This window comes from Nerophis lumbriciformis, linkage group LG07 (assembly GCF_033978685.3).
Source record: "Nerophis lumbriciformis linkage group LG07, RoL_Nlum_v2.1, whole genome shotgun sequence".
NCBI lineage: Eukaryota > Metazoa > Chordata > Actinopteri > Syngnathiformes > Syngnathidae > Nerophis > Nerophis lumbriciformis.
The window spans coordinates 25823900-25848453 of record NC_084554.2 but is presented as its reverse complement, the minus strand read 5'-3'; the positions used below and the strand labels follow the sequence as shown (position 1 = coordinate 25848453).

Here is a 24554-nt window from a genome sequence, read left to right as displayed (position 1 = left end):
TGCAGTACCGCCTGAGGGATCCAAGGTCACGTGCAGTGATTTCTCCAGATTCTCTGAACCTTTTGATATTACGAACCGTAGATGGTGAAATCCCTAAATTCCTTACAGTAGCTAGTAGAGAAATGATGTTCACATTTGTTGGCAAAGTGGTGACCCTCGCCCCATCCTTGTTTGTGAATGACTGAGCATTTCATGGAAGCTGCTTTTATACCCAATCATGGCACCCACCTGTTCCCAATTAGCTTGTTCACCTGTGGGATCTTCCAAATAAGTGTTTGATGAGCATTCCACAACTTTCTCAGTCTTTTTTGCCATTTATTCCAGCTTTTTTGAAACATGTTGCAGACATCAAATTCCAAATTAGCTAATATTTGCAAAAAATAACCAAGTTTTCCTGTTTAAATGTTAAGTATCTTGTCTTTGCAGTCTATTCAATTGAATATAGGTTGAAAAGGATTATCAAATCATTGTATTCTGTTTTTATTTACGATTTACACAACGTGCCAAATTCACTGGTTTTGGGGTTTGTAATAAAATATCTAAAAAATCTTCAACTATTTCTCTGAGAATTAGGCACACCTGCACACCTGAAAAAATAGCTTAATCAAATATAATGCGTTGACAAAGACAATGCATTTTTACATATTATGCAAAATGTGATTGCCATCATCACATAACAGTAACCCCATTACCAAATGTATCCTTGTGGCTGTAGTTTGCATTGCCATGAGAAATGTTACAGCCACAACCACAATAAACATTGTTAAATCCATTCCTCTCAGTGTCAATCCAAAACGAGCATTATCTTTGTAAAGGCAGATTTTTTTGTGTAGGTGCACTTAATGTTGACATTTCAGGGTAATTATTGAGGCTACAGCAACGCCGCTCACGACAAATAATATTAATGCAGCATTTATTTCTCTTTTTATTGTTCAAGTATCAAAACAGTAATACAAGTGACTCTAATTACAAAAGGATCGTTAGCTAAATCGGCGTTATACACAGAAAATGACATGTATTAAAACAAGAGAGTGTGAGCGGGGCGGGGAGAGAAGGGACAAAAGCGGTTAAACAGAAGGCGGTGCAGGAGAAAATTTTCTGTTCGATACCGAGACAAAAGAGTGAGGGAGAGGCAGCACGTGTGGCCTTTCCTCTCCCAAGTCAACTTCTACATCCTTTATCAGGCTTTTTCGTGACACACACACAACCACACGCACACAGGATGAATGGGGGTAATCAGAACAAGTGTCCGATGGTTTCAGGAATCCAGTGGTACGAGTGGGCTATGTCGCTATCATTAGCTAATTAGCGCCTTTTGGACTATACTGAGCTGCTCTGGAGATAAGTCATTTTTTCTGTGCACACACACGCACACACACACACACACAAGCACGCGCACGAGAGATGGTCATTTAGGTGTGATTACTCCTATGATGGGGGTCAATTGACTAGTGCGTATGTGAGGTGCATGGAGTATGGAGAGGGTGTGATTGATTTGGGTTTAGAATGTGTACCAGAACCATTAGATGCACAGATGAGACATAATCCTACAATACTAAAGGTGGTAATTGTTTTTTTTTTTTTTTTTACTTGAGGGAAGAGAAGGATTGGAAGAGTTTAGCCAGGTTAATTTCAGCGTAGCTGCTGGCGGCGAGCGCTTTATCAGGCACTTCCTTCAGCTTCCTGTACACCTCCTTTTCTTTGTTCCACCAGCCAGCACGAGCTACAATAGAAATAAAGAGGAAAATTGTGTTATTCTCAGCAAAAAACAAAACAAAACATGCACTCATCAGGTGAATCTTACACATTTGCTCCTGGAACTGGAACTGGAACTGGAGATGCTATGCTAGCCACCTTTCATGCTATCACTTTGAAGGCTGGGATGGTGATGACAGAATTGGACCGACTTGTCGATGACGGCGCAAATGAGACAGGAACATGAGATCGATGGAAAAGTACCACGAGAGCGGTAAGTCAATATTTGGTGTTATCCCCTCTGGTTGCCTTGCTGGGCGACACCTGATACCATTTGAGGCAGGCCGGTTGGCGCTGCCGAATCTTTGCGACGTTGCGCCGAGTGTCTATTGTGCATCAAGTGTCATAAAAACAAGGTACCGTATTTCTCGGACTATAAGTCGCAGTTTTTTTCATAGTTTGGCCGGGGGTGCGACTTATACTTAGGAGCGACTTATGTGTGAAATTATTAACACATTACCGTAAAATATCAAATAATATTATTTAGCTCATTCACGTAAGAGACTAGGCGTATAAGATTTCATGGGATTTAGCGATTAGGAGTGACAGATTGTTTGGTAAACATATAGCATGTTCTATATGTTATAGTTATTTGAATGACTCTTCCCATAATATGTTACGTTAACATACCAGGCACGTTCTCAGTTGGTTATTTATGCGTCATATAACGTACACTTATTCAGCCTGTTGTTTACTATTCTTTGTTTATTTTGAATTGTCTTTCAAATGTCTATTCTTGGTGTTGGGTTTTATCAAATAAATTTCCCCAAAAAATGCGACTTATACTCCAGTGCAACTTATGTTTTCTTCCTTCTTTATTGTGCATTTTCGGCCGGTGCGACTTATACTCCGGTGCGACTTATACTCCGAAAAACAGAAAGAAAACACTAGCGCCGCCTAAGAAAAATAATGACGGCCGTTGAAGAGAACGTCCAATTGAAAACGCGTTGTTTGGTGCGAAGTTCACCTGATGACAGCGTTCTCATCAGCATGTCAAAAATCACATAATTAATCAAAAAACATTCCTTTTAATCATATAGCCCTTAATCATAAACGTCTCAGCCCGTACACAAACCAGAGTCTCTGGAAGTTTCAACAATAAAGAATATAATAATAACATAATATAATATAATAACCCATTGGATTGTTTTTTTTTCTTGTCCTGATGTTGGATGTTGTGGTTTGTGCAGCCCTTTGAGGCATTTGTGATTAAAGGCTATATAAATAAACTTTGATTAATTTCACATCGTCAGCTGAGAGGCATTATTTATGATCTAGAATAAACGTTACCAAGCACAGAGGCATTGTTGGATAAGCTCAGAGCAATCGGATTCGACAAAACCTCATCGAGCTGGATGCAATCTTACTTGGAGGGGAGGGAACAGGTGGTAGAGGTGAACGGCACCGTGTCCCCCCCCTCTCAGTAAGCTGTGGAGTACCCCAAGGCAGTATATTGGGGCCTTTACTGTTCCTAGTATACATAAACGACTTGTCATCGGCATGCGACTGTGAATTGTTCTTGTTTGCGGATGACTCGGCCTTGCTGGTATCAGACAAGGACAAGTCACAGGTGGAGAAAATCCTCAGTGCTGAACTCTGTAGAACTTGCACCTGGCTCGCTGACAACAAGCTATCCATACACTTGAGTAAAACGGAATCTATCCTATTTGGGTCCCACATCAACCTTAAGAAAGTCAATGACTTCACTATAAAAGTGGGTGACATTGTTATCATCAGGAAAGATGAGGCCACCTACCGAGGTTCATTTCTAGAGGCTAATCTTTCCTGTGATAAAATGGCAACCAACGAACGAGATTTCGCTATAGAATCTCCTCTCTGGTCAACAAAAGCACCATAAGGATTCTAGCGGGAACTCTCGTTCAACCCTTTTTCGATTACGCATGCACCTCCTGGTACCCTAGCACCTCCAAAACCCTCAAATCTAAACTCCAAACATCCCAGAACAAGCTAGTCAGATTACTTCTAGACCTCCACCCCAGATCCCACCTCACTCCTACCCACTTCTCCAAAGTGGGCTGGCTCAGGGTGGAGGACAGAGTAAAACAATTTGCACTGAGCCTAGTCTATAAAATCCGCTACACCTCCCTGATACCGAAGTACATGTCAAACTACTTCCTTAACGTAAATGACCGCCATAACCACAACACCAGGGGGAGCTCCACTAACCATGTTAAACCCAGATTTCGATCTAACAAAGGTCTTAACTCATTCTCTTTCTATGCCACATCAATGTGGAATGCGCTCCCAACAGGTATAAAAGAAAGGGCATCTCTATCCTCCTTCAAAACCGCAATAAAAGTACACCTCCAGGCAACTTCAACCCTAAACTAACACCCTCCCCGGACTGTTAATAATCAAATGTAGATACTTTTTCTTATGCCTTCTGATCTCTTTCTCTCTCTCTTTCTCTGTTCTCAATTGTTGATGACTGAAATGATGATAACAACCAAACCTAACCCCCCCCTCCACACCCCGGATTGTAAATAATGTAAATAATTCAATGTATATACCCTGATGATTATCTTGTGTGATGACTGTATTATGATGATAGTATATATGATAGTATATATCTGTATCATGAATCAATTTAAGTGGACCCCGACTTAAACAAGTTGAAAAACTTATTCGGGTGTTACCATTTAGTGGTCAATTGTACAGAATATGTACTTCACTGTGCAACCTACTAATAAACGTCTCAATCAATCAAAAAGCAGCTCACTAGCTGATGATGTCAACAACGCCACACAAGCTCGTTAGCTCCCTGTGATCACGGAGTTTGTCTGCGTTAGCGCTTATTATAACAAAATCACTAACAGCTGGTTAATATTCAAGTCACACAATGTAAGTGGAGTATTGTTGGCAGTTTATGGATGGCTACTTAAAGGGCTTTACGGCGGAAAAGAGGACCTCCCATTGGCTACATTGTAAGCACACTATTGCTCGCATTTATTTACGAGTTAGAATGCATTAAAAACATATACATCTGAATTATTGTCTTACATAATGTTTGTGAACAATAGGTAACATTCTTTAAAAAGTGCAGATCCCCTTTATTAACCCTTTATTAGCCTGGGCTGATAAGTAAAATTGAATGAACGATAAATGAAAATTAATTCGATAATTTTGTCGCCATTGACAAATTGACATGTTTGTTTTCTTTGTCTTTAAAATTTCAAACATGGTATATGAGGTTTCACTGTGTGCATTACTTTCAGAACCTGAGCGCGTTCATTCAGTGGCAGAGTAAAATGCAGGGATGTGAGCACACTTTGAAAAAAAAAGAAAGAAAAGAAAACTGATGAAAAAAGAGAAACATTTCTCTCAGCACAAAGTGCTGCCATGCCAGCCCCGTAAGAAGAGTTTAAAAATCAAAACTATATTACCCGCAATTGGGCGCATTTCTACATTATATTTCAATATGTGAATTATTCTAATCTACCAACCTCTTTTGGCTGTCTTTTTGACACTTACATGTCACAGATTTTTTAGGGTTTTTTTAGTAGATAATTTACTAACATTATCATCATTGAAAATGTAGTGTAAAATTCTAAAATATGCATGCAAAAACTTTTCCCATTTGGCAACTCTGTTCTACAGCCAAGCCGCCTTGGGTAAAATACTACTGGAGCCGTGACCGCTGTTTACCCTCGTCACGTCAAAAATATACCTTCTTGCTGGCTACTAATAAATGCTCTAGAACAGTGGTCCCCAACCTTTTTGTAGCTGCGGACCGGACCGGGGGGTAGATACTTTTTGAAGTGAAATTGTCAACATGTGATGAAGTGACATATTTATGGAAGATATACTGTAAACACATTTAATTGTCCATATGGCCAGTTGTCCTCTACAGCCCTATCTCCTGTCTTGTCCTTCCTTCCTGCTACATTAGCGGCTGCTGGATAAATAAAAGCCTGCCGAGTGCTGTGAGAACAAAGGTTAGATACACAGAAATCTATACACACACGCACACACAATTGATGGCAGTTAAACACTTAAAAAGCACACCAACTCTGTCATCCATTCACCCGCACAGACAGAAAATGGTGTAGTTAACTTTGACGTCATCAGCAAGTGTTAGGAGAACATCATCATGCTAACAGGGACATGGTTGGAGGCAAGAGGAAGAGGGGGGTGATGATGCATGATCAAGCGAAAGCAATCATGTCATCATTTCTAAAAAGGTAGGGTAAGAAAAGAAAAATCACTCTCCTCATCCTTCCGCCCCCCATTCCCATTATTGCTCTTCCTCCTGCTTCAATCACTCAGCAGCGAACAGATAAAAGAAGGATTTAAGAGTGGCGCCCACTGATAACTAGATGTTGGACAGGTCAAAAGCAAAAATGACGCGTTGAACTTAAATAGTGAGGTTTATTTGAGGTGAGTCAAGGTACAAAAGGGTTTGGGTTAAACCGTGTGTATGCTTTCACTTTTGTTTTTAATCAGCAGTGTAGTCCACTTAAATGTGCAAATAAAGTAAAGTCTATTCACGTTTGCACTTGCTTTGTATATTTTTAGTTAATACATATCTATTTATTTTTCATCTTTGTGTTTCTTTTTAACTAGTTCTCATACTCATTGCTTGGTTTGCTTGAAACTTAGCATTTTGGGAAGAAAAAGCCTGTTAGACCTGCAATTGCATTTTTTTTTCTTTGAGGTATTCTCTGGCAAATTACAGGAGCTTCTGCTGCTTTGTTGTCAAGCTATTTGTGAAGCCAATGTAGCAATTAGCCTCCAGCCTTCACACTCTATGCCAGAGGCGTTAGACAAATCAGGGTGGAGCTTACCAAACCGTGAACTAGTGTTGTCCCGATATCAATATTTTGGTACCGGTACCAAAAGTATTTTGGTACTTTTCGCTACTTTTCTAAATGAAGGGGACCACAAAAAATGTCATTATTGGCTTAATTTTAACAAAAAAAATCTTAGGGTACATTAAACATATGTTTCTTATTGCAAGTTTGTCCTTAAATAATATAGTGAACAAACTAGACAACTTGTCTTTTAGCAGTAAGTAAACAAAAAAAGACTCCTAATTAGTCTGCTGACATATGCAGTAACATATTGTATCATTTATCATTCTATTATTTTGTCAAAATTAAGGACAAGTGGTAGAAAATTAATTATTAATCTACTTGTTCATTTACTGTTAATATCTGCTTATGTTCTGTTTCAACATGATCTATCTACACTTCTGTTAAAATGTAATAATCACTTATTCTTCTGCTGTTTGATACTTACTTTACATTAGTTTTGGATGGTACCACAAATTTGGGTATCAATCCGATACCAAATAGTAACAGGATCATACATTGGTCATAATCAAAGTCCTCGTGTGTCCAGGGACATATTTCCGAGTTTATAAACATAATATACATTTAAAAAAAATTAAAGAAGATTTTGTGATGCTATAAAATATCGATGCAATCATAGTAGTATCAACTAGATACGTTCTTGTACTTGGTACCATTACAGTGGATATTAGATGCAGATCCACCAATGGCGTTTGTTTATATTGTAGCGTCCTGGAAGAGTTGGTGCTGCGGGGAATTCTGGGAATTTGTTCTGTAGTGTTTATGTTGTGTTGCGGTGCGAATATTCTCCCAAAATGTGTTTGCCAATGTTGTTTAGTATAGTTTCAATATATGGCACATGTTTATGACATTGTTGGCGTTGTTCATACGGCCACCCTTAGTGTGACATGTATGGTTGTTGAGTAAGTATGACCTTCATTCGTGTTTACAGTCAAGACGATCGCTTTACTGGTTAATTATCGGGCATAATGAAGTCTTGTTTAGACTTAGTTAACTATAGACTATATTTAACACGTCCATCGTCATGATTCCGGTGCGTAGCGAAGCTAGCAATGTATCCGTTCTCCCTTTTCTGTCTACACACTGGTGCTGCTTGTGAGTACTCCATGATAGTACATCGGCGAACATGCTCGTCGTGTCATGACATGGGGGACCGGTACTTTTTAGAGGCGGTATAGTACCGAATATGATTCAGTAGTATCGCAGTACTATACTAATACCGGTATAACATACAACCCTACCGTGAACTAAACCAAACTGTACCGCTTGGTGGAAACGTGGTTCTCGTAGCAAGGGAGAACCCCTTGTTGTTGGAGTGGTACTTTGAACAAATTATTTCACGCTATTTGAGGCCAGGCATAACACATTCAATGAGGCACTGCGGATAAAAAAACAGAGTTCAACATTTGAGTATATACCGTAGGGTAAATAACACGGAAAGGCATTGGACTTAATTTCCTTGATTGGCTTGTGGGAAAATGATCAATGTGTAATATTTCTAATGCAACAGGATAATTTCTCTTTCGTATGTTCGGAATTCACATTTCCAAGCGAGTGTTCCATTGAAGTGTCACCGTGAAGGTTAAAAAAGCTCAACTTGTCATCGCTGACGGGCTCTTTTATCAACAGCGCCTTTGGTGGTTAGAGCCAAGTCGTGCACTTTTGCCTCAACTGCTTTAAGATACAGTTGCAGAGGTACCTCAACTTAAGAGTGCCCCAACTTAAGACTGTTTTGAGATAAGAGCTGTTACTTGGCAAATTGTTATGCTTTAAGTTGCAAGCAAAAATTTGAAATACAAGCAACCCTACTATTAGTTGGCGTTGTAAGACCGCAGCATCTGGTCTTACTCGCTAGCATTACCTTATAGCTAGAAATCGACATAACTGTTTTTTGGGAAGGGAGAAAGCGAGTGTTGAGAAAAGTGCTGAGAAGAAGAAGTGGATAATATTCATTCAATTAAATAAAGAAATCATCAAAAACATGACAGAGCGTGTCGCCTACTATGCATAGCTAGCGCTAGTCCGCACCTTACTGAGACCGAATCAGTGTAAAGCCAGCCAAGGATGTTAAAATAATAACTAAAGGGTAGACATTAAACCATGAAAATATGGAGAAGCTGCTGACGGTGTGTTTGAGAAAGAAACATCTAGAAGGAGATCCTGTAAAAGTCCACTCTCCAAAGTAAATGCTGTACATTATTATGATATCTTTTTATAAAACTACTGAAGTTGTTTGTACTACATTTTATTGTATAGTTTTTTTTAATATAATATTTATTATCTAAAACCTTGTTTTTCCTTTTGAAAGGCATGCTAAATTGTGCTGTGGGGGGGAGGGCAAAGACCTCGATTTCAGATACAAGTGCTTTGAGTTAAGAGCTCAGTCACAGAACCAATTAAGCTTGTAAATTGAAGTACTACTGTATTCTGGAAAACTAATTCACAGAGTATGCCCGTCCGTGGTAAAAATCTGGGAACCTGGGTAAAATATGTGAAATGAACATATTTTGCTTCATTCAAACACACTGAATGACCTCCCACACACACTCTTACATGCACACACACACACACGCACACACAACGAACGTATTTGGGGTTATCTTCCCTCTAAGGTGTTGCCATAGACCCGCACACTCTCCGGCGGCGCTGGGCACGTCAGGGCTCTGCACGCTCTAACTAGGTGTAAATACAATAACAAGCCTGTAATTAAGTGAGCATGATTAAGTTAATGGAGATCGGCCATCGCGTCGGCCGCCTCCATGAATATTCCATTAGGCTGGTGGCGGCGGGCAGCTGGAATAGCAGTTAATTTATAAGTGGTTGATTTATATAGGCTAATAAGGTAAAGTTTTGTACCTGACAAGTTTTGGCTATCTTGCTTCTGCAGCCTTCATCAGAGGTGTCACGTGATGTTAGCGTGACGTCATCTGTGACGTGTTAAATGGATTGTTCAATCCCACCTGAAGTGGTAGGATGGCGGTGTCCCCTGGTGTGCGCCGGGGGTAGGGCGGGGCGTCCCCTGTCGTCTGGATGTCTACCAAACGGCCCTGCAGGACTGTGTCCCAGGTGTGGGATAGTTGGTAGGCTCCTTCGTCCCTGTTGACAGTCTTTGGGGCCCGCTTCCTGATTTCAACCGCCTCTTTGATCCACCGATGGAATTTGTTGCTTTCCATTCTAATGACCTTGGCTGCCTCCCAGTTCATTAGATGGTTTTCCCTCTTGCAGTGGTCTGAAATGGCTGATTTTAGATTATTATATCAACTATCAGAGACAGCTTCAGGAAACTCTTCTTTTAACATAATGTCCTTTTTTGCTGCTTCAACACAGCTCAATCAACACAGAAAAAGGTAAAGTGAAATAACAGACAGACAGGGCTTTGCTGTCCGTTGCACGCACGCACGCACGCAAATACACACACACACACAGCAAAATGAACCAACGTTACACTAAAAGCTAATTAGCCTTCACCTCAAGCCAGGACTGGGTGCGAGCTGAGCTGCCGTCTATATTTCTAGAACGCCAACGGGCTCATAGTGATGTTACTAGTAGTTGACTGGGAGGTGTTTATTATAATTTGGGGAGAGTCCGCTGCCTGATGCTTACCTGCTAAACACCTACCTGCTCGACGCTGGAGCACTGACTCCATGCGCTCTGAATACGCACTGCTGATTGGCTGTTACCGCTCTGAATACGCACTGCTGATTGGCTGTTACCGCTCTGTGTGTAACCAATCAGATGGTTGTGTGGGTGGGACAATGCTGGGTGCTGTGTAGAGTACTGACACACAGAGGCAGAATGAAGCGGAGCAGCTTGTTAAGACTTTAGCTTAGGCGGCTACTTAATATGTCCGTGTGGAAACTCGTTCGGTACACCTCCGAAGCGAACCGAAACCCCCGTAACGAAACGGTTCAATACAAATACACGTACCGTTACACCCCGAGTCCGCACCCTATATGATCGCACCAAGGTGACCACAGACAACCATGACAGAGAAAAGGAGGCGGACCACATGAGACAGTACGTCAAAGCCCGGCAACTACCTAAACTGGGCCATAAACAAAGGCAAACGAGGGGTCCAGAAGAACAACAAGAAGGAAAAAAATAAGCAAGGTTCTAGGCCTGAGAAACTGGGCATGGTCACCCTCCCATACGTCAGAGGCGTCACAGAACGCATACAGCGAGCGATGAGGAAACACCGCATCAGCACACCAGTGATGCCGCACATCAAGCTTCGCCAAATCCTAGTACACCCTAAGGATCAGATCCCCCCTGAGAAAAAGTGTGATGTGATATATGAGATCCCTTGCCTAACATGCAATAAAACATACATAGGAGAGACAGGTCGACAGTTCAGCACACGAAAAAAGGAACACCAGAAAGAATGTGAAAAGGAAACATCTGGAACGCTCACCCGTGCAACGAGAATGAAAGATACGCAGGAAAATCTAAAATCAGCCATTTCAGACCACTGCAAGAGGGAAAACCATCTAATGAACTGGGAGGCAGCCAAGGTCATTAGAATGGAAAGCAACAAATTTCATCGGTGGATCAAAGAGGCGGTTGAAATCAGGAAGCGGGCCCCAAACACTGTCAACAGGGACAAAGGAGCCTACCAACTATCCCACACCTGGGACACAGTCCTGCAGGGCCGCCCCCGGCCGTTTGGTAGACATCCAGACGACAGGGGGCGCCCCGCCCTACCACCGGCGCACACCGCCATCCCACCACTTCAGGTGGGATGGAACAATCCAGATAACACGTCACAGATGACATCACGCTAACATCACGTGACACCTCTTATGAAGGCTGCAGAAGCAAGATAGCCGAAACTTGTCAGGTACAAAACTTTACCTTACTACCCTATATAAATCAACCACTTATAAATACACATTAGTAGGCTAAATGAACCTCTTCAACATAGCAGTTAATTTAATCACCACTTGGAGCATGGGGGAAACTTCTTTGTGTGAGTGTAATTGCACAGAATGAATAATTGATTCAACAATCGCACCCGCGGACTTAGCCACTCCGCAGAGAAGAAGGGGAGTATGAGGAGCGGGAAGGAAGTGTAGAGAATGGAGAAGAGGGAGAGCGAGAGAGCGGACCAAATGCAGAAGCCTGGCAGTAAAAGGGATCATAAGAAAAGTGTGACGAGGGGACAATTTGTAATTTATCAATGCGGCCATTGTGCATGTTAAGCACATACACATCCGAATGCTGCCATAGATTGTAATTGCGCAGATATTACGTAAAAGATCGTACTATTGGAAATTAAACACGTGCAGGGACAGCCTTTGCACAGCTTTCAATTGCACTTGGAAAATCTTGACGGATAAAATGATATTTTATTTGCATTTGTGGGATTGCAAGAAACTGCAGCATTGCCAACTGTGGGAAATCCATTACCTTGTGCACACTTTTGACCATGGGCACTAAAAAGGAAGTTTGTATTATTTCTAGTGTTAAATTGAACTATTAAGTATTATATGTATTAAGTTGTATTATTTTCTCAAAACTATAGCTGGTTACTTTCTGTTGTAACATGGTTATATCTAGGGCTAGACAATTAATCAAATTTTGATTTGATTATGGCTTCTCACGATCATGAAAATATAATATTCGGAAAAAAACAACAACGATTAATGGGCCGAGCAACGTGCATGCAAATTCCAAAGCTTGTAAGGGTGGAACGGATGAGGAGCGAATTAGCGGGAAAAAAAATATGTCTCCTAGAAGTTTAGGATCTTACCATGGTTGCTACTTATTATTTGTCACATCGCGAGTGTGCCTAATCAATAATCACTAACTCAACAAAAAATAAGGCATATGATTTCCGTGTTGACATAATAGCGAACGACGTCAACAAAATCTGCTGTTCAAATGCAGAATATCAGGGAAATTGACATAAATGTGAGTGAAATGCTGTCATTGTGAGGAGAAGGAACATTTGTTTGGGGAAATAATGTGTTTGGGACCACTCATTCACACTCTAAACCAGGGGTGTCAAACTCAAATACAGAGTGGGCCAAAATTTAAAACTGAACAAAGCCGCGGGCCAAGGTTGAACAAATTAACCTTTTAATAGGGACCCAAACAAGTTTTGCATTGAACATTGAACAAGCAAGGCTTATGTAACATTATAGTGGCATGCAAAATCGAGTTTCAAATAATAATAATAACAATTAAAAAATATAAATGGCATATCAAATACAATTTAAATAAAAATGTAATGCCTCTTTTCTATTTGCAGCCTTCTGAGGTAAATATCAAAATAAACTTTTTCCACAGGCTAATTATACATTTGAAAATAAATTAACAATAATGAATGAATCAAACATTCAAGCCTTGAAGTAGCAAGAGAAAGTGCATGAATAAAACGTTAATTATTGCTCAGTTTGCTACACTGATTTGCTTTAACACTGAATATGGAACAAGCAACGCTTATATAACTTAATAGTGCAAAATCAACTTTAAAAAAACAAACGAAAAAACATCAATGGTATATTAAATAACATTTAAATAAAAAATGTAATGCCTCTTTTCTATTTGCAGCCTTCTGAGGTAAATATCAAAATTAACTTTGTGGGCGGGGGCGGGGTTGAGGGGGCGAGGTTTGGTGGTAGCGGGGGTGTATATTGTAGCATCCCGGAAGAGTTAGTGCTGCAAGGGGTTCTGGGTATTTGTTCTGTTGTGTTTATGTTGTGTTACGGTGCGGATGTTCTCCCGAGATGTGTTTGTCATTCTTGTTAGGTGTGGGTTCACAGTGTGGCGCATATTTGTAACAGTGTTAAAGTTGTATACGGCCACCCTCAGTGTGACCTGTATGGCTGTTGATCAAGTATGCTTTGCATTCACTTAAGTGTGTGTAAAAGCCGCATATATTATGTGACTGGGCCGGCACGCTGTTTGTAGAGGTTCTAGAGGATGTTGAAGGCAGTGCTTTTAAGGCACGCCCCCAATAATATTGTCCGGATGGAAATCGGGAGAAATTCGGGAGAATGGTTGCCCCGGGAGATTTTTCGGAAGGGGCACTGAAATTCGGGAGTCTCCCGGGAGGGTTGGCAAGTATGAGTATTAGTGGTGAATGCGGTGTTACAGCGGCACCGCCGCTGTATAATACCGGCGGGCCAGCTCTAATGTGGGCCAGAGTTTGACACCCATGCTCTAAACACACAATCGCCTCGTCTTTAACAAGGTCGAAGCGGTCACTTGAAACAGCGACTAAACTACAAAGCTAAAACTACCAAGAACAATCTATACATCCACAACCCATCTTATCTGCTAGTGTTGTGAACTACATCATCGATGCAAGATCAACTTACAAACACGACAGCAGTCGCAACTTGAGAGGCGCTCTCCTTTTTTTGTTTTAAATCGCTTTCACACATCAAGCTGAGATCGGCAGCACACTTCCCTCCTTCACAATAATGGCACAGTGTGCCACATCCGGTCTGACTGTGCTAACAAAATAAAGGTTTCAAAAAAGTACCTTACACAAGCATAATATGTATGTATTTACACAACTATTATGCGTTGACCTAAAATACTGGTCAAAATTGTCCAAAGATGTATTGCACCAATAAATGTGAGAGATTTTGAATTTAATTCACAAACATTTTATAAAATTTGATTTGATACAAAAAGTGCACACTCTATGTTGGTAAAATAAGTGTAAAAGGTAAAAAAGTTAATTAAAAACAAAACGTAAAAACTGAATAATTGTTTTTTTATATGGTTATTGTTATGTAAATATATTATTTAAATTATTTTAATTTTGTTGTGGTTTATTCGCTACTAATATATATTAGTTTTTTTTAAACTGTATTTAAAGTTGAGCTTTGGTAGTACAATAAATACCGGTAGTCATTATTTGAAAACATGAGTAATCGTTAAAATTACAATATCAATCAAAAATAATTGTGATTATTATTTTTGCCATAATCGTCCAGCCCTAGTTATATCTACACTTCTGTTAAAATACAATAAGCACTTACTATTCTCTTGTTTGATACTTTACATTAGTTGTGGGTGAATCGATCCAATAACAAGTAGTTACAGGGGCAGTATTGATCATACCAATGCTGATAGTTCAAATTTTTAAGATTATTTATGATTCCATTTATGATCACAATTGTAATAAGAAAAAAAAACACAGGATCTCAGTGTAACAATATCTATTAAATATTTAAATTATGTCCTACTACTGGCTGATTTAAATCCTTAGGGGTTTTATTACCATTAAAGCCCTGTGGTGTCCAGAGACTTATTTCATAAGTTTGTAAACAATAATAAAAACAACAAATTATTTTTAGTGTAATAAAAAATATTGATCTAACAACTGTAGCATTGGCTGTAAAATGATATTACACTTGGTATCCTTAATTTCAATATTTCTATGGATCTGTCCACCACCTTTGTTCATATTCAACAGCTCCAGCATGGGGTAGGCTTATCCTCCTACGGTGTGTAGTATGACATGCTTATTTTTTCCTCGTCCTCTTGGGATGATACTTGTGGGAATGTACTTTATTTGCCGCCATGGAGGCGAGGGTTACTGACTTAGAAGTGGCTTTACACTGTGGAGGGACGTTAGCCGCTAGCTACAATGCGTTTGTTCGCTTGACACTGTCAAATTTGCAGGACACAGCTAGAATGTGTCATCAAGATGCATTATCACGATATAGCGATAATATTAAAAGCTTTATCGTCTGCAAAATTTGTATTGTATATAGTCTATATCCCGCAACCCGAATACACATGCACCGTAGAAGACACCACTTTCAACAAGACAATACTAAATGTATTGATAATGTGACAGAAATTCCACTATAGTGCATGCACATCTCTCACACAATCAGCACCCTACACGGTGCATAGATTTGTACGTCTCTACCCGGTAATCTGAGCAATGCGGCTCCTCAGTGTGTAATGCAGTAATAAGTGGTATTACGACCACAGGACAGAAGATAACACCTTCAACCTATACTTTTTAGCAGCATGGAAGTGTGTGTGTGCATGTGTGTGACAGCTTTGACGAAACGGAGGCTGTCAACCTTTGTTAGTGGAGCACAAACATGCATACCTGCTGTCACAGGCAAACCCCCGCAGGACTGACTATTGCGTCTGGTCAAGTCCAATGTTGGGACACTGTGGTGTTAGGCTGACAACAATTGGTACTACATTATCTCACTAAACTGAGGAAAACCGGACTATAATTAGTATCCACTAAAAATGACAACAGACAACAATAATTGTCTAAATATCGGGCAACACAAGTGAGTACCAAGATAATTGTGTGGCAGCATGAGTGCTGTCAGCATTGTGGAGCTACAGTTCATTAAGGGGAACTTGTTTTGTGCTGGTGGTTTGTCCAAATGGTGCTTTGTAGTGGATGTAAAAGCTAACAAGTCCATGGTTCAAGAATTCTCTATCGCAGTGGTTCTTAACCTTGTTGGAGGTACCGAACCCCACCAGTTTCATATGCGCATTCACCGAACCTTTCTTTAGTGAAAAAATTATTATTATTATTTTTTCAAATTCAAGAAAAAGTAGTATGTTTTTTTACTGGTGCACAAAATGAACCGTGCATGAACATCACTTTGTTCAAAGAACAAAACCAATACAGTGCATGAACTCACAACAAATTACAAACCTTACACACATTACCATGAATTGATTAACGTGGACCTCAACTTAAACAAGTTGAAAAACGTATTCAGGTGTTACCATTTAGTGGTCAATTGTACGGAATATGTACTGTACTGTGTAAACTGTACTGTTTCATATAATGTATTCTCTTCCTTTGCAATCTACTAGTAAAAGTTTCAATCGATCAATCAAAAAACTTGCAAATCAGATGGAAAATTAGAGGGAACATTGTTTGGGGGTATCCATAATACGCCGATAGGGAGAAGTTTTTATTTACACGATAAGTTGGATGTGTCTTTACCTCTGTGGCGGAGGCTCCGCTGAACCCAGAGGCCGACTCACCGAACCCCTAGGGTTTGATCGAACCCAGGTTAAGAACCACTGCTCTATCGATACGCACATTTATGCAGATACTTTCTTTCTGACATTTTTTACTTTGAAAGTGTCACTTCCGCTTCTGTTTGTGATCTTTAATGATATTCTCTGGTGAGTTGCTGCCTACTACTTTAAGAGATATATATCAGGAAATACATTCACATGTGTCATGGCTAGGGAGGGATACCTTCCATATCTGAACAGATATGGTACCAATTCCTGGTACCTGGAAATGGATACCGGTTCTCAACGGTACAAACTTTCAGTACTTTTGTGTGTTTATTCATTTTTGTTTTTAAAAATAAATTTAAATTTTTTTACGAAACATTTAAAAATGAAGTGATGACTTCTGTCCAGTTATTATATCTTGTTTTATTATTATATTTTTAAGTAAATTTCTTCTTGCATTGAAAATTCCAACATAAACAAGAGGCAGCTTGGCTGAAGCCGCTTTTAATGCTGCTGCAGTGCTGGTCAAATGTTAGTGTTAGGGATGTAACGATATGAAAATGTTATATCAAGGTTGTTGTGAACAAAAGTAGGACTGTTATTATGATCACAATATTGTTGAATGCGCTCAAAAAGTACTTATAAAACCACAGAATGTGTTTAACTAAAATAAATAGACATTGTTAGAAAACCCACTGTTTTGCATTTTTGCTTTTCTTATTCTTCAATGATAGTGTTTTAAATGGGTTATACTTGTATAGCCCTTTTCTACCTTCAATGTACTCAATGGGCTTTGACAGAATTTCCACCTTCACCAATTCACAAACACATTCACACACTGATGGTGGGAGCTGCCATGCAAGGCCCTAACCATGACCCATCAGGAGCAAGGGTGAAGTGTCTTGCTCAAGGACACAACGGATGTGACTAGAATGGCGAAAGCTGGGGATCAAACCAGGTACCCTTAGGTTGCTAGCATGGGTGCTCTATCAACCGAGCTGCGCCACCTCCCGTCTAAACTTTCATTGTTTTAAATATTGCTTTGTACTTTAGCACTTTAAAGGCCTACTGAAATGCAATTTTCTTATTTAAACGGTCCATTCTATGTGTCATACTTGATCATTTCGCGATATTGCCATATTTTTGCTGAAAGGATTTAGTAGAGAACATCAATGATAAAGTTCACAACTTTTGGTCGCTGATAAAATAGCCTTGCCTGTACCGGAAGTAGCAGACGATATGCGCGTGACGTCACAGGTTGTGGAGCTCCTCACATCTGCACATTGTTTACAATCATGGCCACCAGCAGCGAGAGCGCTTCGGACCGAGAAAGCGACGATTTCCCCATTAATTTGAGCGAGGATGAAAGATTCGTGGATGAGGGAAGTGAGAGTGAAGGACTAGAGGGCAGTGGGAGCGATTCAGATAGGGAAGATGCTGTGAGAGGCGGGTGGGACCTGATATTCAGCTGGGAATGACTAAAACAGTAAATAAACACAAGACATATATATACTCTATTAGCCACAACACAACCAGGCTTATATTTAATATGCCACAAATTAATACCGCATAACAAACACCTCCCCCCTCCCGTTCATATAACCCGCCAATACAACTCAAACACCTGCACAACACACTCAATCCCACAGCCCAAAGTACCGTTCACCTCCCCAAAGTTCATACAGCACATATATTTCCCCAAAGTGACCAAAGTTACGTACGTGACAAGCACATAGCGGCACGCACGTACGGGCAAGCGATCAAATGTTTGGAAGCCGCAGCTGCATGCGTACTCACGGTACCGTGTCTGCGTATCCAACTCAAAGTCCTCCTGGTAAGAGTCTCTGTTGTCCCAGTTCTCCACAGGCCAATGGTAAAGCTTGACTGTCATCTTCCGGGAATGTAAACAATGAAACACCGGCTGTGTTATCCGGCACAACAGTCAGGGGGTGCATTCTACGGCGGGGGTGCGTTATCCGGCACAACACCTGCCGCAATACACCGCTTCCCACCTACAGCTTTCTTCTTTGCTGTCTCCATTGTTCATTGAACAAATTGCAAAAGATTCACCTACACAGATGTCCAGATAACTGTGGAATTTTGCGATGAAAACAGACGACTTAATAGCTGGCCACCATGCTGTCCCAAAATGTCCTCTACAATCCGTGACGTCACGCGCAGGCGTCATCATATCGAGACGTTTTCAGCAGGATATTTTGCGCGAAATTTAAAATTGCACTTTAGTAAGCTAACGCGGCCGTATTGGCATGTGTTGCAATGTTAAGATTTCATCATTGATATATAAACTATCAGACTGCGTGGTCGGTAGTAGTGGGTTTCAGTAGGCCTTTAAGATTTATTTAAATGAAAAGTGCATTATGAATACAATCTATTATTTATTATTTCTTGAGGGCATTCTACTCTTTAGTTGTCCTACACTTTTCAGCGGTCCCTGAATGAACCTAAAACCACCTGTCTGGTATTTCTCGGATCGATCATTCTGTGCCATTACAGCAGGTTCAATGTGCACGATTGAATCAAAATATTTTTTTATTTTTTGGGGTGGGTGGGTAAAAGAAAATAACTGAGAAGCACTGATCTAGCCCAACACTCAGCCGCAAATAGATTTGTAGTCCTGTGGGAAATGCTCAATTCCAAAAGTTGAGCACATCTAAAATGCAAATGCATTTCTCATTTGAAGTCAATCTCACTTTGCAATGGTTAAGTGGACAAAAATGTGTCGTATTATGATGCATTGTCTAAGGTAAAATACCGGTGTGAACGCTACAAAATAAAGGCAGGCGAGTCAAAAAGTGATTGGCAATGATTTTTTGCATCTCGACTGGGACAAAAACATAACGCAGAAGTAGTGGGCTATAATCATGTTAGCACCCCTCCCTCCCTGCGCTGGTCCAATCCCTTTATTTTAGCGCCTTCCATCATCTGAGTGGTCATCTGCTGATTACACGTTATATTTACCTCTGGCGTCTCGCTTGGCCTCTCCCGGCTGCCACACAAGTCCGGTCGGTATACATACATAAAATACATACATAAATATTTAATCAAATAAATAAATCACTCAGCCCAGCAGCCCTTTCTAATCAAGTGACATCAATCAGGAAAAACTATGGGTAAAGAGGCCTTGTGGCTGCCGCCTACTGAGCGCGCTCAGAGGGCTGGAGTAGCGTCTATTTGAGCCCAAGGGGAGAAATATACGCTCCATGTCCCATTATAAGAGAAGGGCTATCCTTTCGTCAGCGCGCCCATTACTTGCCCTATCATTTCTCCAAATCTAAAACCTGTTTTCAATCAACACAGCCAAACGAGTGCCTGTCTGGGAGAGAGAGCGAACGGAGGGAGAGCGCTAAAGGTGGACAGTGAGGGAAGGGCTGGAGGGCTCTTTCCGCCGCTCTCCCGGTGATTGGAGCGTTTTGCATTCTGTATGTGTGTGTGATTGAATCCGTCTCCTAAATTAGGGCTGTTGACTTGAGGAGCTGAATGCCCTTAACCCCCTCCCACACACATATATACAATGGCCATACTTTGGTGTGTGTCCGTGTGTGTGTACAGGGCACTGCTGATGAATATTGTAAGTGCAGCCTGGGTAACCGGCTTACTTTCACACATTGATTGTTAATGCTATGTTGCATGTGTATTTGTCAGGAAGCACTGATGGGAGAATTCAAACGGCAATTTCACTGCTTTAATTTAAATTCTAAGGGCACTACGACACAATTATAACACGGACGAGGAGTAAAAAGGAAGGAAATTTTACCTTTAAACAGCTATGTTTGTCGCAAAGGGCACAGAACTCAAAAGTCAGCTATATGTCCAAAGTGAGGCCTTTTTTGTCATTGTAAAAATAAAATTGATGTTATTATTGAGCTATATTATGTTACATTATTTTGCTTAGTCGCCTTAACCCAATGCAAAGATGTGGATGCTTTGTTCAGATAGCCTACAATGGGTTTAATAAACAAGTAAAAAAAAAAACATTAAAAGTAAGCTTTCAATTTTTCTAGGTTGACAGCAGCTGGGATAGGCTCCAGTTCTTAGCCCCCCCATAACCCGAAAGGGACAAGCGGTAGATAATGGATGGATGGAAAAAGTTTAGACAGTCCTGGTCTTAAGAGCCTAACTCTTCTTTCAATGTCAAATTCAAGCACTTGTCAAGCTATACAAAATGACCAACACAGTGGTTTTCAAAAGCGTGCAGTGCAGCAACTTGACAAAGATAGACAAAAACGTCTTCTTTTTTTTCAAACCTGCTAAGCTAACTTCAGTTATGTTTAAAAGCAAATTGGATGTTTAGTTCAAACAGTGAGTAAGTAAAAAGTGTATAAAAACTGTATACACTCCAGAAATTTTTGGGGGAAAAAAGCAGACCGAACTACAGGGGTGTACAAACGTTTTTACATTTTATATGGAAGCTAAAAGACAACATTTATTGAAAGTAAGGCTGCCATTTGAGTTAACTTATATAATTAATCAAAAAACACTATAACATTAATCATGTATAAATGTAGATTAATGGCATCATTTATATTGACCGTACATGCTCCTTTACCCTAACCACAAACGGATACCTGAAAGGTGTCACAAGTTGTTTTAAAGGTGAACTGCAATTTTGGGGGGAATTTTGCCTATTGTTCACAATCATTATGAAAGACATGACGACGGATGGATTTTTTAAATGCATTTTATAAATATAAATATTAATCTTCTGAACCCCATGGACAGCAACAAAACAACAGATTTTATAACAGGATTGTACAGCAATAATTTATTTCCCCTTATCACAAAACCAACCAGAATAACAGTAGACTTTGCCACACTGATAGATAACATTTTCACCAATCAACCGGAGAATCAAATAACAGCAGGACTACTACTCAATGACATAAGTGATCATCTACCTGTATTCAGCATTTTCCACAATTTCTTTGATAAGAGAAAAACCGAAAAAGCAGTTCCAAATAGATTTGTTAGACATCAAACACCAGAAACTATGGCAGCATTCAAGTCATGTGCTCAAGACTGGGGGGAGGTTTATACCCCCACAGACCTGGATGAGGCATATGAAACTTTTCTTAACATTTTCATAAAACTGTATGATAAGCACTGTCCAATTCAAAAACATGACATTAAAGACAGCACTGTTAAGGACAAACCGTGGATCACAAGGGGAATATTGAAGTCCTGCAAAAAGAAAAATTACCTTTACAGAAGACATTTAAAGCACAGAACCAAAGAAACTGAACAAAAATATAAAACGTACAAAAATAAGTTAACACAAATAATAAAGCACAGCAAAAGAACATATTACTGTAACCTATTACAACAACATAAAAATAGCATCCAGGGTACGTGGAAAGTTTTAAATGGTATCATTAAAAAAAAAACATGACAAATAAGGAACATCCAAGCTATTTCATAAAAAATAATCAAACTATAAATGACCCTTAACACCTTCTTTGTGAATGTTGGACCCAATTTAGCAAATGAAATTATACAACCCGAAAACAGTGTCAAATTTAATGAACAAACCATTCAAAGCAACTTAGAATCGTTTTTTATTTCTCCCGTTCATGAAAGTGAAATCATAGAAATTGTAAATTCTCAGAAAAACAAGAAGTCAACAGACTGCTGTGACTTGGACTTTTCTCTGATCAAGGAAATTGTTGATTTTATAGCTGTGCCCTTCACTTATATATGCAATATTTCTTTTATAAAAGGTGTCTTCCCAATGAAGATGAAAACGGCAAAAGTTATTCCGATCTTCAAAAGTTCACCAACTATAGGCCTATTTCTTTACTCCCACAATTTTCAAAAGTCCTTGAAAAATTATTCGTATCAAGATTAGACAGTTTTATTGATAAGCATCACTTGCTAAGTGAACACCAATACGGTTTTCGATCAAACAGGTCCACTTCCATGACAGTGATGGAATTAGTTGAGGAGGTAACCACTGCAATTGACAAGAGGGAGTTTGCTGTTGGCGTTTTTATTGACCTGAGCAAGGCCTTTGACACCATCGATCACACATTACTTTTAAACAAAATGCAGAGGTATGGTGTCAGAGGTCTTGCTCATGATTGGTTGAAAAGTTATCTTGGTGGCAGAGAACAGTACGTGCATGTGAACAAGATTATAACACATGGAGTACCCCAAGGTTCTGTACTGGGACCAAAATTGTTTTATTGTATATTAATGATATCTGTAAAATCTTTAAAAAACTCAACTGTATTCTCTTTGCTGATGATACAAGTCTGTACTGTTCTGGGCAAGACCTTGGCCAACTCTTAGAGACTGTAGAGAGTGAACTCCACATACTAAAGCGATGGTTTGATGCCAATAAACTATCAATCAACCTAAATAAAACAAAATATATAATTTTTGGAAATAGGAAAAAATACATACAGTGTCATATAAGAATTGATGATATGGAGATAGAAAGGGTGTATTCAACAACATTTTTGGGAATCTATATAGATGATAAATTAAATTGGAAACTACATAAATATACTCAAGACAAAGATGGCAAAAATCATTGCTATGTTACATAAAATTAAAAACTCTGTAAATCAAAAGGCTCTTTGCATGTTATATAATTATTTCGTACTCCCATATCTTAATTATTGTGTTGAAATCTGGGGTAACAATTACAAATCAAACATCAACTCTATATTCTTACTTCAAAAGAAAGCGATTAGAATTGTAAATTATGCGGATTATCATGACCATACCAATGATCTGTTTATTAAATTAAAAACATTAAAACTGCATGATCTTGTTGACCTCAACACTGCTATTGTGACATACAAAGCTCATAACCACATGCTGCCTCGGTCTCTACAGGAGAGGTTCAAACCTAGGGAGAGTCCCTATGACCTCAGAGGTTCAGCTGTCTTTCAGAAAGCAAAAATAAGAACGAGCTTAAAAAGTAGATGTGTGTCAGGGGGGTTCAACTGTGGAACAGCTTGGATAATTCTTTAAAATGTTCCAGTTCCCTTCACACATTTAAAAAACACTTTAAGACCAATGTCTTGGAAAAATATATCACTCTTGAATCAACACAGAAGTTAATACTATGATCATTAAAAACTAAATGTGGGGTATAAATAATAATGGAAGTATAATTGTTTGTATATAGCAGTGGTCCCCAAACTACGGCCCGCGGGCCGGATCCAGCCCCCCAGCATCCAAAATCCGGCCCACGGGAAGTCCCAAGTTAAAAAAAAGTTTTTTTTGTTTTTGTTTTTTTAAATCTTTCCTTTCTAATCTATTTTCTACCGCTTGTTACTCTTGGTGTCTCCTAGCCGCTCAGGCAAATCATATTGTCTAAAAATTAGTTTTCCCATCGATAACGTGACAATGTTAAATGTCAAAACAGATTAAAAAGACAATGTATATATGTATGTATTTTTATATATAAATAAAAAAATAAAAAAATATATATATATATACATACACAGCCCGGCCCCTGGCCAAATTTTTTTAACCCAATGCGGCCCACGAGTCAAAAAGTTTGGGGACCCCTGGTATATAGTATATAATTGGTGCAAAGGTTTAACATGTGTACAAGGATATTTCACATGCCTTTACTGTGTATATAATTGAACAGTATTTATGTTGTGTACAATGTGTATTTATAATATGTTGTGAAAAGGAAATGTCATAATTTTTGGAAGCTCATCTTGTATTTGACTTTGTTTATAGGGTTAGGCACAATAAGTGTTCAACTTCAGCCTAAACCCTGTCGGTCTGCAACATTTTTAATTTATGAATGTACAACAGTTTGTCTATGTAAAACTGTTTGTTTATTTTGTTGACCATTGACCGAAGAAATAATAATAATAATAATAATTATAATAATAAAATAATTTTAACTTGTAAATAAAAGTCCACTTACAACGGAGCCCATGGGAGCTCCTCTATTTCGCCCATAAAATCCACTAAATAAACATTCAAAAACTGCCAATAATACTATAATAA

The 24554-nt window shown here is 39.4% G+C and overlaps 1 protein-coding gene across 2 annotated transcripts in view; it reads right to left on the bottom strand.

Annotated features, from left to right (window-relative positions):
* Positions 1-907: 907 nt before the first annotated feature.
* Positions 908-24554, bottom strand: part of pola1 (polymerase (DNA directed), alpha 1) — a 134298-nt gene continuing 110651 nt past the window's right edge. For both annotated transcript variants that reach the window (XM_061965594.2, XM_061965593.2), the window contains one exon: positions 908-1723. In XM_061965594.2, the coding sequence (XP_061821578.1) occupies positions 1587-1723 (137 nt within the window). In that variant the 3' untranslated portion in view covers positions 908-1586. The remainder of the gene's footprint in view (positions 1724-24554) is intronic.